At 40.2% G+C, this 15,397-nt stretch overlaps 1 protein-coding gene across 2 annotated transcripts in view; it reads right to left on the bottom strand.

Annotated features, from left to right (window-relative positions):
• col5a1 (procollagen, type V, alpha 1) overlaps nucleotides 1-15,151 on the bottom strand; it is a 71,644-nt gene extending 56,493 nt beyond the window's left edge. For both annotated transcript variants that reach the window (XM_054612492.1, XM_054612493.1), the window contains exon 1: nucleotides 14,975-15,151. In XM_054612492.1, the coding sequence (XP_054468467.1) occupies nucleotides 14,975-15,074 (100 nt within the window). In that variant the 5' untranslated portion in view covers nucleotides 15,075-15,151. The remainder of the gene's footprint in view (nucleotides 1-14,974) is intronic.
• Nucleotides 15,152-15,397: the final 246 nt, after the last annotated feature.

Below are 15,397 nucleotides of genomic sequence, written 5' to 3'. Positions count from 1 at the left end.
CTACAAAGACCACACACATCGTTCAGAGAAAAAATTCAATAGCCCATCTGAGAGTGAAAGGGATGCTGGGAAAGGTGGAAAGGTGGAAAGGCGAACGGGCAGAGCGACAGTGTTTGTACACTCTGCGTCACTCTGCAACAACCTGCAGCTGGATGTCATTACACATGGCTCACGTGTAGCGCAGATCAATTACACAAAAATTCTTAAACAGAGGTCTCCATTTAAGAACACTCTGGCTGCACGTGATCTTCCACAGCTGTACAGTGACAGTTGGGGGGAAAAAACAACTTCCTCCTCATCTAGAGAAGTCTGATTGCATGTTGCCTTAATTATCTTATCACCAGCGAGACAAAGACCCAACTAAAGCGAGCGCATTAGGAGTTTGTCAAATTTATAAAAGACAATCGCAAAAACTCATGTCATGGAGTAGGATGATTTGTTTCGATTTGTCAGAAAGTGATATAAGATATAAACACACTTTATACACACAAATATAAACTGTCTGGAACACGTCTGTGTAGACATTTCTGAGGAGAAAATGGGGATTTGAGTCAGATAAATTTGATGTGTGGTGATTTCCCCAATCAGGATGTTCTCATCTCGCTCGTTCTATCTCTCTCCTGAGCCGGCCCACTCTTCCTGTCTTGGAGGAAGTCTATTATCCAATCCAAAACGCTGTAATTGTTTTTCTGCACACAGACCATAGTACTTCATCTTAGAGGAATATAACAATCCGAGCACCACGCCACATCGGTTGCAAAACTGACCTAGTCCAGTATGTAAGCATGTCAAAATGATAACTTTGTTTAAATTCCTAGAGGTGCATGCCACAGGATGACGGGGCCTCTAAGCAGGTGAAGGGTCTTAACAAAGAGACAGCTTTGTCTGTCATCAGCTCATAATGAAGACAGACAGAAACTCCCCCTCCAAGCCAGAAAATGTCCATCACTCACCATGAGGTGATGAAGGAGGTTCATTTAATGAGCTCCTCTCTGAGCTTTCTGCAAACAGAATGCCAAAGTGATGGTACATGTAGTTCTGTAACGAATGCTCACATTGATCTGTTATGAATCGAAAACGTGTTCTACATCGTTCATCAATTATTAGCCTATAAGTAGGAGACTGTGCAAGCTGTTTAGAGACTACTACACTGGTTGCTTAGCAACTGAGGCGTTCAAGGACCTGAATGCCAACAACAAACTCCTGAAAGGTTGAGTAGAGATGTTAAAGGTACAGCACTAAAGCACAGGTTTCTTTGAGTTGTAGAACTAATAAACACTTAGAAAAGCATCAGCTCAATTCCAACACCTGCATTTCTAGACTATAACTTTACAAATAAGTGTATTAAATATTAAACATATAAACCTTGATAAGACTTTTAACCTGTGTAGACAACTGCTAAAATAACTGTGGCAATAATTTGGTCTAGCTGGTGGATGCTAGATGAGGGATACAGTATTATTAGAACACAATAACTACATGTTTCAGAATTGCATAATCCTGAATGCGTCATAAATTCAGGGCATTGTTCAGAAAAAAACTAAATCTTCTCTTGACAGGGCTCTAGAACTTCTGTTAGACAAACATCGTGTTGGATATTAAAAATAAAATATCCTGCTAGAGCTACCCTAAATTCAAAATTAGTTTCAAGCAGTTATAGTTTCTCGGTCACCAATATGAGAGACAAAAGTGACACATAAACTGGCACTTTAAGCATTGTTATTTAATACGTGTTTAACAAGGACTACAGTTGACCAAAAGAAAAGCTCACAGTATTTGCCTTTCTCCCAGAGAGCCACAAATGTTCCCTGTAAAAGCCACAACACTCTGCTTTGACATCACAGTAACTCCCTCTGACCTGCCAACATCCAACATCCAACAGCACATTATTCCCTTGGGAAATAAAACAATCGATCACTGGCGGTTGCACAGAAGGAGCCCATACAAGGCATGGAAATAGCTTAATTGTCGTGCGATCAAACCAGTCGACCACTGTCTAAATGCTGGAGCTTATATCTCACATTGAACCGAGGCCACAGCATTGAGATCTGCCAACGGTTGATCACCTTCATGTGGGGTTAGTCTGTGATTCCCAGACTGTTATAACTAACCAACCATAGACTCCCTTTTCAATCTCCTCCATCTCATCTTCCTGTAGTCTCTGCCTAACACACACATCTCCCAAATTCCTTATATGGACACAACCTTGCATAGGCCCTCAGGCTAGAGACTGTGATGGTGACAGGTTCACTTCATATCTTACCTCATATTATCCTAATATTCATATAGGTGTAGGAGTACTTCATCATCATCCCATCAACATGGAAACACATTAGCTATAATTTCAGTGTCACTTTTTGTACAAAGGTGCTCATAATCCTGGTCTCGCTATCAAACCTATTTGTCAAGTCAGTCCCAACACTTGCAGTGTCTGAACAATAACAGATAAACACCAGCAGTGGATTGATTAGATCTTCCCAACAAGCCACAGACATTTTCATTACTTTACAGATGACAACAACACACAAATATGAGTGCTAAATTATTCAAATGAGTTCCTTTGGGCAATAGCAGCCTACACTCGCGGAACATCAAAACAATATGGCTGTCATAATAACAATAACAGCATCATGGTAACAGCCAGCTCAGCACCGCAGGGGGAGAAGGTAAAGGGTGGAGGGGGGGGGAAGTCTGTAAAGAGCATCCAGTCGATGCTAACTGTGTCACGACCCCCTGCTAGGAAGTGTTGCTTTCGCTAATCCACACTGACACAAACTAATCCCATGGAGATCAGGAAACAATCGTCATGGGGATGCCCCTCGTTCCATACCTAATAACCACTCCTTTCCATCCGTCAAACAGTCATATTATCAGACTGTTCCACTTTCTCATTTCCATTTCCCAATGTCCAATCCAAAATCTGTTATATTCATTTTTTCCATCCAAGTTTTCAGATCTCGTGATGGATCTAAAAAGCGGCCACAGGGCCTCTTGTGGGTCATCTGGAGGTGAGCCAGGTGGAGAGGGCCAATTAGCAGCTTACAGGAAAGGAGGAGGAAGGTGAAAGGATAGCATAATATATCTCAGTCAAGACGCCAACTGCCAAATAATAGACCCATCGGAAACCCATCTGAGGGCTGCAGATGTCCTTTCCAATAAATCCCATGACTCGCCTAATGCAAAGAGACATTTTCTCAGGGAGAAATAACGGGCATAAACATCACCAGCTCTATTCCCCTCCATCTTTCACATATCCTTACACACCTTCATTCATAGATTTTTTTTGTCACCGGCGGTCGACCCTCTCGACCACATCCTACGGGTCTCAGTCCCACCTTGTTAAGCCGGGATGTTTACCCACTTAGCATGGCAGATCCCTCGAGAGACCAACACCTCTGGCACTGGATGCTAAAAATACTTCCCCTCCTCTGACCACAGACCTTCCGAGAGGCAGGTTACACACAAACTGTTTATATGACACGGTCTTGTGTGCATTTGCTCTCCACTGGTCTGCTGGAACCCCTCTGCTGCTTTTAATTTCATGAGATGGAGTATAGAAAAAAAGAATAAGCAATACTGTAAATACAGTGCATCGTTTAAGCCTTAGTGCGCTTTTTGAAGGTTTTTTTTGTAAATAAAAATATCCTCCTCCCTTTACCTCTCATGTTCTCCATACATTAGCTCCATGAACACATTGGGGAACTAATTTGGAGTCTTCAATGGCCTCAAGTTATTGCACTTACACAACTACAAGACAAGGACATAACTTGTCAAAGGAGGATTTAAAAAGAAAAGTTTGGCTGTAACTCAAGAGTTAATTAAAACTCTACACAGCTCAAACGTGTTTATTGCTATAAAGGCCTCATCTTCAATGCTTCAAATCTCTTTTTTTTCTGAAAGGTAAACTCTTAGATGGCTGAGGTGTGGAGTTTGCACTTCTACTCCCACAGGTAGGTCTTCTAAAGCCATGTGCACAGTGGGAACTTGTACAAATAAGTGAGCGAAGCGCTGTATCTTTGATGTGATGTGATAAAAGAGGAGCGGTTGACTTTGTCATCAGCCTTTTATGTCTTTGTTTTGTCAGACATGGGCTGGATGAGGTTGCAGCAGACTAGAAGGATAATTAATTCATAAAAGTAGTAGTAGTTTATGTGTGAATTATTACAAAACGTGTGGTGAAACTAACGATTTTACAACCGACTGTTACAGAGAAAAGTGGGCATGGTGTGGTTTTTTTTGCAAAACGTCGTCCCCTCCCTACTTCACTCACTCACTTTCTTTCCACCTTTTTTCTCTCCGTTTTCTGAACAGTAGCTTGAGGGCCAGATTCATAATCCTGCTCTTGGCCTGGTGCCAAAAACTGTGGTGGATCCCATTCCCCTAACCTACCCATCTACCCCTCAACGTCCACAAATGCACACATACATACACACATTCTGCAACACCAGACGGCACCATTTCGTTTGACAGGAGGAGGGGTGCCGAGCTGGTGAATTAGGACTTTTTTCATGGGGGGGGGGGGAGATTAACATTCTTCCCTCTTTCCCTGCCCCCCCTATCCTCCTCTAGCCCTTCCTGAAGTGAGGCCTGACTCTCCAGGCACATGCTTGACCTGGCGCTGAGGACAAGCAGTAATTAGCAGCCATAAAGAGGACCCTGCCTCTCTCGGAAACCAGCACAGCCGAAAACAAGAATGCCCAATAAGAGACTTCCCCCTCCTAGAGCGAATCACAGACAGGGAGGGTGTGAGACTTTTTTTTTTTTTCATTTTTTTTTTTACACTTCACCTGATCCTATTATAAAACTTCTAACTGAAGCCAACTGTTGTGGAGCTGGAGCCTTGCTGTGAATGCAGCCGGTTGCAATTAAAGGCCCTGACTTTAATTACTTAAAACAATACTCTGGAACTAAAAGAAGTAAGACATTCATCTTCTCACAACTTAAAAGTGGACTTCATATTAAAAATGCTCTGGCTGAATGAAACACAATCAAGGGTTTATAGCTATATTTGGTCGAGCGTAACCATTGGCTGAGATGGTAAGCCAACTGTATCCTAACGCAAAGTCTATTTAATACTACACCATGAAATGGTGCCTCTGATCCTTTTCCCTTTATTCCAATAAATGTGTATTAACTTGTCCCTGCTCTGCAACTTCGCAAAACTAAAGATATCAATATATATCAGGTCCAAGAATGTGATAACAAACCAAAACCTAAGACACAGACTCATCGACATTGACCTTAAGTTGTTGCTTCTGCGTTTCATGTGACCAGACCTGGAAATCATACTGCAGGCATTACGCTTGCTAGATTGAACGCATTATATACACTGCGTGGACATCCTGTGAGAGAACACACACACACCTCTACAGCAGACATGCAACATAGTAGTAAAGTAGTAGTAAGTAGGTTTTCAGTCAGCTAGATGCTAAGCAATCACCCACACCTCTGCTCCTCGGCTTAATTAATCGCTGATCCTCTACACGTAACCTTTGCAGTGAGGATCAAACTCAGTTGCAAAGACATGTGCAGCACACTCACACACTCACACAGACACACACTCACACAGACACACACTCACACACTCACACAGACACAATTCTGAAGACAAGAATTCAGAATGGCGGACAAGAAAAGTTCAGAAATACTTCTCCAAGAAGAATAAACACATTCTTCCTGTCAAAAATGAAAAGTTTCATTTATAACCAATTAGAGACACTAATTCACTATCACACAGCTGTTTTGCTGCTACATCCTTAATGAGTCTGGTATGACTAGTCGCCAATGTTGGCAAACTTCATGTTGCTGGGTAACTGACAGCTATGAGTCATTCATTGAGTTCATTGACTCTCCTTTCTACTTTTGCTTGCCTATTACCAATTAAAGCCACATTCTGTGCTGTCCAGCAAAAGCACATCTGCTCAGTTAAATGCTAAATGATTAGCTTTAGCACTCATCATGTTAGCTACTTTTTTTGAATAAAGATGTAGAACGAATGCTAGCCAAATGAAGTGGGTTTTTTTTGGGAGCCGACAACTCTCACAGAAGTGACCTAACAAGCAAGTATCAGTTATTTTTCATTTTATCGGACAGCTTTAATCCAGACTTTTCAGGACACTGACCCAGTGACCGTGGGCTGTGAGCTGCACATGAAAGCAGCAGCAGGGGAGGAAGAGGCGAAGGAGGAAACGAGAAGAGTGCGATCTTTTAGTTTTTACATCTAATGACCTCACATGCCTGGCTAAGATCAACCCACTCTGACTCACTCATAATGAGACAGTCAAAGGTTAAACCCAGCCTCTGATTGCAAAATTACAGGAAACACCAATGATGATTTAGAAACAAAAGAAACGATAAGCAGTCTGACCAAAATGCATGCAAAGACGGACTGAAAAGATTCACCCAGAATCTGCAGATATAGTCGTGAATATCGACTCCTACACCCACAGAAGTACTGACACACACACCCCCCCACCCCACACACACACACACACACACACACACACACACACACACACACACAAAACACAAGCACACAGACCTGAAAGATGATCCAGAGAACAGAGAGTTTTTTGACCAGAGCTTCTCTTGTGTACTCTCAGTGCTTTAGCCAGACTCTTATTGCTTTAACAGGGGGAATACCAGATGGTTTACTTCACTGTCTCCAAGCTGCAGCTCACAGCAGTGAGGATAAATCACTGTCTGCCGTCCACCACAGACTAAGATGGAAAAACTGAGTCAAGATTCCAGTGTGCACCTCTGTATGCTCATTTCACAGTAATAAACTGCATAAATGGTTTATTTGAGGTGCATGTGTGATGGCCTTCATCTCTGTCTTTTTATCAGTCTTTTTCCCTTTAATTCCACCCTTTGTAGTTCAGCCTGCTTTGGCACCAGCTTCGTTCGATTTGTTTTTCTAACCTCCAATAGGAACTTTATTTCCCTCTGCCTATTTAATCTTTTCCTCATTCTGTCTCTCCCAAAGCAGATACGGTTTTGATGGATGACTACTGAGAAATTTATGATAAAATAGGTCCCTGCAGCACTGACATTAGAGAGCCATTTCCTCTCACCCAGTCTCAGAGATAACCATTTATCCACCACCAAACACACAGACACAACACAATGAAAGTGAATCTAATAAATATGAAATTCTGCACAATAATGAAGCTTTTTCCTTTTTATCCTGTGCTGACACACGAGTAAGGCCTGTCAAAAACCGAAGTGTCACACTTTCAGCACTTCACTGAGGTGAATAATGATGGGAATCAATTATGCAATGTTCTCTCACAAAGAAAAAATTCATCATCATTAGTGAAATGTTTTAACCATAATAATCAATAGATGGACAATATACAGCAACAAGAGCAGATGACAACACAAAATTAAAATGATTTACAATGATATTTTTCCTGCAACTAAAAGAATCAAACTCCTAATTAAAATCGTGTAATGCTTCTAGGCTGATAATGTTTCCACTGATTACCGACAACTTGGGACAAAAAAAGAAGGAAATGTAGGTAATGCATCAAAAGCATCCATTTCCTGATGCACATGCAATCATGTTAACTATGTCTGAAGGGGAAAGGAAATCACAGAGACAGGATGGGCAGAGGTAAAAAACAAAAAAAACAAAAGCACTGGACAGCTTCAGTGAGGTGTGGAAAAAGTGACAACACCAAAATGGAAAAATAAAGGGAACACTTACAGGTTATCAATCACTTTTCCGCTTGTGAGAGTGATAATAACAACCACTGACTATAATAACACACTGTAATTGCAGCCTGGGGTAAGGAAAGCTTGCCATATCATGTACTGCTGGTGTTGCAGTGACAGCCAAGTCAACTGTCAATTCATCTCCTACTGACACTTTAACCAGAGTCGTACTTGAGCAACAACAACCCTGTGGGTGAACAGAAGTTGCGGTGCGAATAAATTAACTGACAGTTGCCTCCTTTACCTCAGTCATCATCGTCAGGGTGACGTTCCCTGGCGTTTTTTTGGGGGAGGGTTTTATACATACAAAGTGCAGGATTTTGACACATCTTGAATGCAGATTGTAGTTAGATTGGTGCAACAAAAGCATTTTGGCTAAGTTTAGGGAGAGATCGTGGTTTTGGTTACTTGTTAGTAAATCTTTTAATTTTTTAACTCGTAAACTTTTCCTAAACTTAACTGGCTACTGTGAGTGCGTGAATGTAACCATAGTTAAAGGGGACATATCATGCTTACTTTCAGGTTTATACATAATATTTGGATTTTCTAATGGAACATGTTAACATGCTTTAATGTTCAAAATAAAACTTTATTAGACTCATACTGTCTGTCTGAATAGACCTGTATTTATCTGCTGTCTGAGACACTCTGTTTTGGTGCCTGTCTCTTTAAGAACCCCTCCTGAAAAAAGGCCCACTCTGCTGTATTCACAATGTCACTGTGAGTGTCAACTACACAGTTGAACAGCTCTTTACCTGGTGACCTTTTAATAGTGACATCACAACCTTATGGCTACTTTAAAAAGCACGGTTTCAAAAAAGGTTTTGTGTATTTGTCCATGGATAGAATGTTTTGATACATTCACAGTATTAACATAGCACAGACATGCTTTATAATAAAAAAAGACATGAATATCTCACATTCAACAATATTGGACCTTTCGGTTTTATAATGCTTTAATTGCTATGATTGTATCGCAAGAGCGGTAAAGTCAACATAAATATGTTTTCAGTAAACACTTTACTGATATGTTCATATATGTCATTTTCAGACACATTCATAAACAGTGTTTTCTTCATCACGTTGATCGTAAACCTCAATCGTCTTTAAGCATCTAGTTTTTGAATAAACAACTGTAATTTCTAGGCAACAGTGTTGTTTAAACAGGTTCCGCTTTCTTCATTTGTCCGACATTTCCTTCAGCTTGCTTCTGCACAAGCTAGTGTTAGTGGTGAAACTCAAGCTTGGTCCTTTGTTACCACAAAACCCAATTAATTGCAAAGTATTGCTGAATAAGCAGAAACTTTGAGGCTTAAGCTAATGTCGATTTAATGGCTTGATGTTTGTTTCATAACCTAGTAAAGTAAAAATAGAATACATTTGACTACAGTTTCTGGAGTGACCAGAAACCATTGTATTTCCCCAAGTAGGAAAGAAATGCTTACACTCAGTATTCCTTCTGCCCAAGCTGTGGCTAAGCTCGGGCTGGGGAAGGGGGGAATGGGGTTGGAAAGGATGAGTCATACATTGCTTTCCATGCTCAATGATTATAATACCCCATTACAGAGAAAAGCACTGTTTCCCAGCTGAAGTGAATACTCGGCTTGTGAGCCTTTCACTCTGCCATGCACTACATGCTGTAACAAAGCGAACTGTTAAAAATTAAATACAGTAGTGGGAGTTGCATCATGAGATAACACATCCAACTTTTACACTGATGTGTCCGTGTTGACTTTTCAAACACAAATGCCTCCATTTTGTTCCCCCTTTTTCTCTGTCAGGGAACAAATGATCCGTCTTTGCATGAGTTTTTTCTAGCAGTTTCTAGCTCTGGGCAAGCTACACCTAAAAGAGAAAACCATCTGTATCTGGCTGCAAATCAAGCACGCTGTGTCATGAGCACAGAGGACCATTGAGCAGTTCAAAACAATTATTTGACCCTTAATTAGTCTGGAAAGGAATAGACGATATACAGTCCAGGATATGGCAAATAATGCACTGTTTGTGCTGCACAAAGGCTCTCCTTAACTCTGACACAGGGTCAGAAACTCGCTCTGCATATTTTGTTTTATCTCCCATGTTGTTATCGGGCATTAGAGCTGATTTACAGAGTTCCTTTCTACAAAGCCTGCATTTACAGGCTAAAGTGGCACATGCAGTTGCAGGGTCACTGATTTTTCTCCACAGTCCAGCTGACTCAGATTCCTTCCTCAGCGCCATGGCAATAGGCACACACAAGAAGCCACTTTTTCTCACCGCCATTTATCTGATTGAGTAGGATATGACCTCAGGATTGCCACTTAAAGGTGAGTGATAAACGACATATTGAGACCCCACGGAAAGGGTACAGTTACATGATTACTGATGGGAGCGGTCGATGTCAGTGGTTAAGCATCATGGCCGCCATGTAGCTAGGTGATAACTTAGAGGCACATCTGTGTCCTTGTCTCATCTTTAAGTTGGATTTGGACATATCTCAAGAAAACCAACCAGCCAAATGAAAAATAAGAGCATAAATGTATCTTCTTCCTTAGGTTCAGTAACAAAAATGGTACTGATGATTACAAAATTAGAATGGCTTTAGTTATATTGACTCTTTCAGGACAACCATTTGTTATCATCCTGTAAACTTTACAAATAAAGCACAGCAGAAGTTATGTAATTTGTTCAATTTTGCATGGATTCAATCACTTATATGGCTTTTCTAATTGGTGTCATGAATAACTTTACACACAGTGACAAAAAGGCATAATTTACTTATCCATATAAATTCCTTTAGAAGAACAGTTGTCCAGATATAAAGAAACTAATGAAAAACAGCTGCAGGCCAGCTGTATTCAACCTTTAACCCTGTCATAAAGTTGGCTGGCTTAAACAAAAAGAACCTTTTAATGACCTTGGCTGTGTATGCGCAAACCTGGACGAAATGCAAGGCACGCTACTATTAATTTTACAAACACAGCTATGCAGCTGCAGATGTTAAGCCTTATTCAAGTAGGAATTCTCTCTAAAACCAGCACAGAATGGTGTATTTTCTTTAAAAATGCAACAGTATATTTTTTTTCATGGTCCCCTGTTCCACCACGAATGGGAAGAAAACATCTGGAAGACATTTTTTCTGGGTTTTTGGAGGGCTTAGCAGACAGCACAATGGAACTTATCGAATCCAGATGTGGAGGCACTCAGTAAAACAGAAAAGGCCTTCTTCTGTTTATTCCTTTCAAATGTACATAAGGACAAATGCCAGCTCCTACTATATATATATATATAGCATAATTCTTGACTCATGACCATATTTCTTGATTCCTAAGCATATCGAGTGGTCTTTTCAGTACTGCACTCCATTAGCATCAGAAGCTTTGGCCAAAATCCATCCTTGTTTTCATTTGCACAAGGTATTCAAAGAATGTTATTTCAGTATCTTTGATGACCAGAACCTACCAGTGCTCCACACTGGTAGGTTCTGGTTGTGCGTGGATGTTTGTTACCGATAAAAAACGTTTGTTTAATTAATGATAACAAACCACAGCGCAAAGAGTCTAAAACAGATTTTCTACGACTTATGAAAAGAGTTCATTGATTGAGGGAAATAAGTAGAAAAAGCAACTCAGCAGAAACACAAAAGGAAACCATCTGGAGAAGAAGGTATAGTTGGTCTACAGCAGGTATGCAGATCATTAAACTACAAAACAACTGAGGTCCCACACTAGGAGGCCAGCGTGTCGATTACAACTAAGATCAACTAGCTAAAAACAAGCAAGACAAAGCACAGTTTTAAATCAGAATTTAAATCAGTTTAAATTCTGTATCTCAGGCTAAAGATACCTATGGGGAGATTTTATTCTTAACTAAAATAACCGCCTTGCAGTGAAGGCGCAGATTACTTCTGTCTTTCCAAAATGTCATCATTTAATTATATTAGATATTTGTGTGAAATTGTCATAATTAGCATATGACTTATTGAGTCTCAGTCATAATTTGACCACCAAATTCTAATCTGTACATCCTCGAGCCAAAGTGGAGGTTTGTAAGAGATGTAATGAAATTCCCTCCAGGCGTTAATGCCTTCGACACGCCCGCTAGCATTCGCCTTATCTTTGACCTCCAAAAGTCAGAGGAGATTTTACTGAAGCGAAGAGCAGTGGCGCTTCCACAGCAAGAATTCCTTTCTTCAGGCAATGAAACTGTAAACCTGACAGCAGTTGTAATCCGAAAAGTCCTGACCTTCACCTTTGAACTCTGACCCCTCTTCTCATTCTTAACCTCTATGTCTTATAGGCCTTCTGTTAATACCACTTGTCGCAAAGGTTAAAAGTAAGGTTTCCTCATTAATGCCAAGGAAAGATGAACTCCCTGAAGAACTGGGGACCAGGACTTCACTCAGTCTTGACTTGCATTAAGTGCTGTTAACTCCAAACGATTTGGTAGTATGCAATTTTTTTTTAATTCATACACTTTGAGAATGTACTGTAACACTGGAGGCATATCTCAATAGTTTTTTCTTTATTGTTTATCTGTCAGTAGGCCTATGTAAAATGATATGGTATCTTTTTAGGCAAGCTAACCATTTGAACAGGCTAACGAGCTAAGCTACATTTGACTGCACTACTAATCGTTTTAAAAGCACCAGTACAACCTTGAAGCTAAAGTTACAATTTTTTTTTTATACCATTAGCAGGTATTTTTTTCAGGTAAACCGACTGTAGCCTACCTAGCTACAGTCGGTTTACCTGAGCTCTTTTTACCAGGAAGCAGACAAAATTAGCAACTTGTTAGTTAGTTAGCACAGTGGAACCTTTAAGCTAAAGCTGGCTATTTTCCGCAGGGGAGGAGACCAAAGCAGAGCTAAAAATGCGAATATTAAACTGACATTCAGCAGGTGGACACAAACACAATTCCAAGTGAATGCTAATGTTTGTTTGTTTGTTTCTGTTGGATGTTTAAATAGGCAGCTGTTTGCGAACACATTGGAGTTTTCAAATTGATCTGCTGCCTCCAGGTAGTGAAGAAATCCCCACCAACATGAATGCGGCTTAATTAGCTTTAAAGTTTGTGGAAGTTTACATTTTGCTATTAAGCTTAACTAAATTCTTAATATTAAAAAGATGATTTTAAATGATGAATTTCATAAGAGATTTGTTGCTAGAGACTGGGTTTAGCAGATCTGGTTATGTGGACAACATTAGCAGAACAAAAACATGTAACATTAGCTAACTGTTATTATAGCTGCCAAATCACTTTTGTTTTAATTCCAGTAGAATGTAACAATCACACAATTAAACGACTAACTATATAAAATAATTAAAATAAAATTAGTGATATGATACTAATCAGATTATATAGGACTATGAAATCAATACAAAACCGACAATGCATATTTCCTTTTAGTATACCCCATATCAATTATTCTGTTATACCTTTATTAAAACACAGGTATACTGTGTGTAGAGTTGCCAAGTCCCAGATAACCAGTCCTGGTGTGTCTGGCAGGCCTCTACAAGCTTTCAGATGAATTTAGGACCCCCTCAGGCTAAGAGGTCATGTGGCTTGGGTCAAAATGAATCTTTAACTCCCCGAAACTTGCTAATTGTTTGCAATTACTGTTGGTATGGGGAAGGAACATGCGAATATTAAAGCAAAAACTGAGTTTAATCCAATACTTTACTTAATGTTTAAACTGAATTTAAGCAAAAAGGGTTAGGGTCATCAAGTATTTCCTACTATGTCAAGTTTCAGGAATTACACCAGACCCCTTAAGGGTCACTTAGAAGACTGTGGTTGCTCTCTATCGGTATTAGGAGCTGATTAAGGCCAGCTTGCAGCATCAAAATTGATTCAGTCCCAATTCCTCTAAGGTCCAACCAAAACTCAAGTCCAACTCCTCCTCCTTCTTCAAAACTTACCAAGATATGGATGCAACCGTTAAACATTGACTTGAAGTTGTGTTGGTTAACAATCATTGTTTATAGGCAACATGAAAAATTAACAGGCTGTAGTAAATCCTTAATATGTCTAACAGGACAGCGCATATATGAGCTTGTATAGCCCCTCCAGCTGCTTTTTATTATAATCATTTCAACAATCATTTTCAACAGTGCGGACAGACTGAGCTTTAAATCGAGCCTCTCTGGGTCAGGCACAACGTCACATTCACACCATCAGCACAATCTTGGACACTTTCTAGCTGTCCACGAAACGGACGGAAGAAACCACCTGTTCACCTCAAAGCCCTGTGTCAGAGCCCCGCGGCAGACAGCAGACCACCAGCCATGCCAGGCAGTCTTAAAGTGCTAATAATACATGTAGGCCAGACCCAAGCTCCACTACCACAGCGCTGAGTGACCTCTGAACACCCATGGGACACAACAGCACCACACACAAGGGTCTAATGATAAAAGAAATCTCTTCTTCCTTTCAGCTTTATACCCAGACTGGGTTTAACTGATATATAAGTGGCATACTTAACTTTTACATTCATATTTTCACACTGTTAGTTACATAACTGTTATTAAGAAGCATGAGGAGAATTTGTAGAATGCAATTAATGAAATATAAGGGGGTTTTGAGCCTTAGTAAAGGGCCTTGTGCTTTAGAGACTGTAGTTCTGATGTCAGTCTTTAAGGCGGCTCCACCCTACCACTTCAGATGAGCTGCAGCCCCTCCTTCTTATGAAATTATGCTCATCCCTCTCATCAGTAAAAAAAAAAACCTAGAGGAAAAAGCCCTTTTTAAACGTTGTTGAACTGCTTCTCCAGAAAAGTTACAATTACAGCTTTAGAATAAATCTGCAAAATGCAAAACTGAAATTGGATATCTTCTTTAAGTGAGAAATACATTGTATTAGTAATTCAGGGACATACTGTGCAGTTAACCCTTTCACTATCTTATGCATGTAAACTTTTGCCACAAAAAGCCATTGAGCTTATTAGGGCCTATATCTTTATTTATCAGCTACTGGATTGGGTTTTTTTTCTCCATAAAATATTTGCACAACTTCACTGCAGCGGAGTACCAGTTCCTCAGACACAAAAAGTGGCCAGTTCCATAAGAGCCTCTCTCAAAAGCAAACTTTCTTCAGTCTTTTGATACTTTGACAAGTCGCATAGTTTTCATACAGACCGAGCTGAATACATTAAGGCAGCCAGATAAAAGGCACAAAGATGAGTTTAGGAGGAGGGGCGGTCATCACAGTGATCCACTAAGAGGAAAACACTTTTTTAAGTTTTTTTTTAGCGCAGCTCTCACAGTCGCATCTTACCTGAACTTGCTTGCGATGTGACAAAAAGCAGAATCACCGCTAAAGTGATTTGGGCGTCCCTTATCCTCCGTTTAACTTTCCATCTTATATGGGTATCCATGACCGCCAGAGACGTCCACGGCAAGTGGATTGCACTTTTTTTATTTTGTTTTTAAAGTTCAACTTGTATACAACTAATTAGACTTGCAACAGCTTCTGGATCTGCACAAATAAAAAAATTACAACAAAAAAAAAAAAAAAGCCAACAACAAAAAAAAAAAAAAAAAAAAAAAAAAAAGGTCCCAGAGAGAAAAAAAGAGAAAAAAGGGGGAGGGGGGGTGTATCGTTATTTCTCAAGCAGCCATAAGGGTTTTGTTGGTGTGCGTTCCTCCAGATAGTTGACGGATGGTGCGCCCGTCTCTCCCGCACTGCTGCGCTCTCCTC

The sequence above is a fragment of the Anoplopoma fimbria genome, chromosome 14 (genome assembly GCF_027596085.1).
Source record: "Anoplopoma fimbria isolate UVic2021 breed Golden Eagle Sablefish chromosome 14, Afim_UVic_2022, whole genome shotgun sequence".
Taxonomy (NCBI): domain Eukaryota; kingdom Metazoa; phylum Chordata; class Actinopteri; order Perciformes; family Anoplopomatidae; genus Anoplopoma; species Anoplopoma fimbria.
This window is presented reverse-complemented; position numbering and strand designations above follow the sequence as displayed.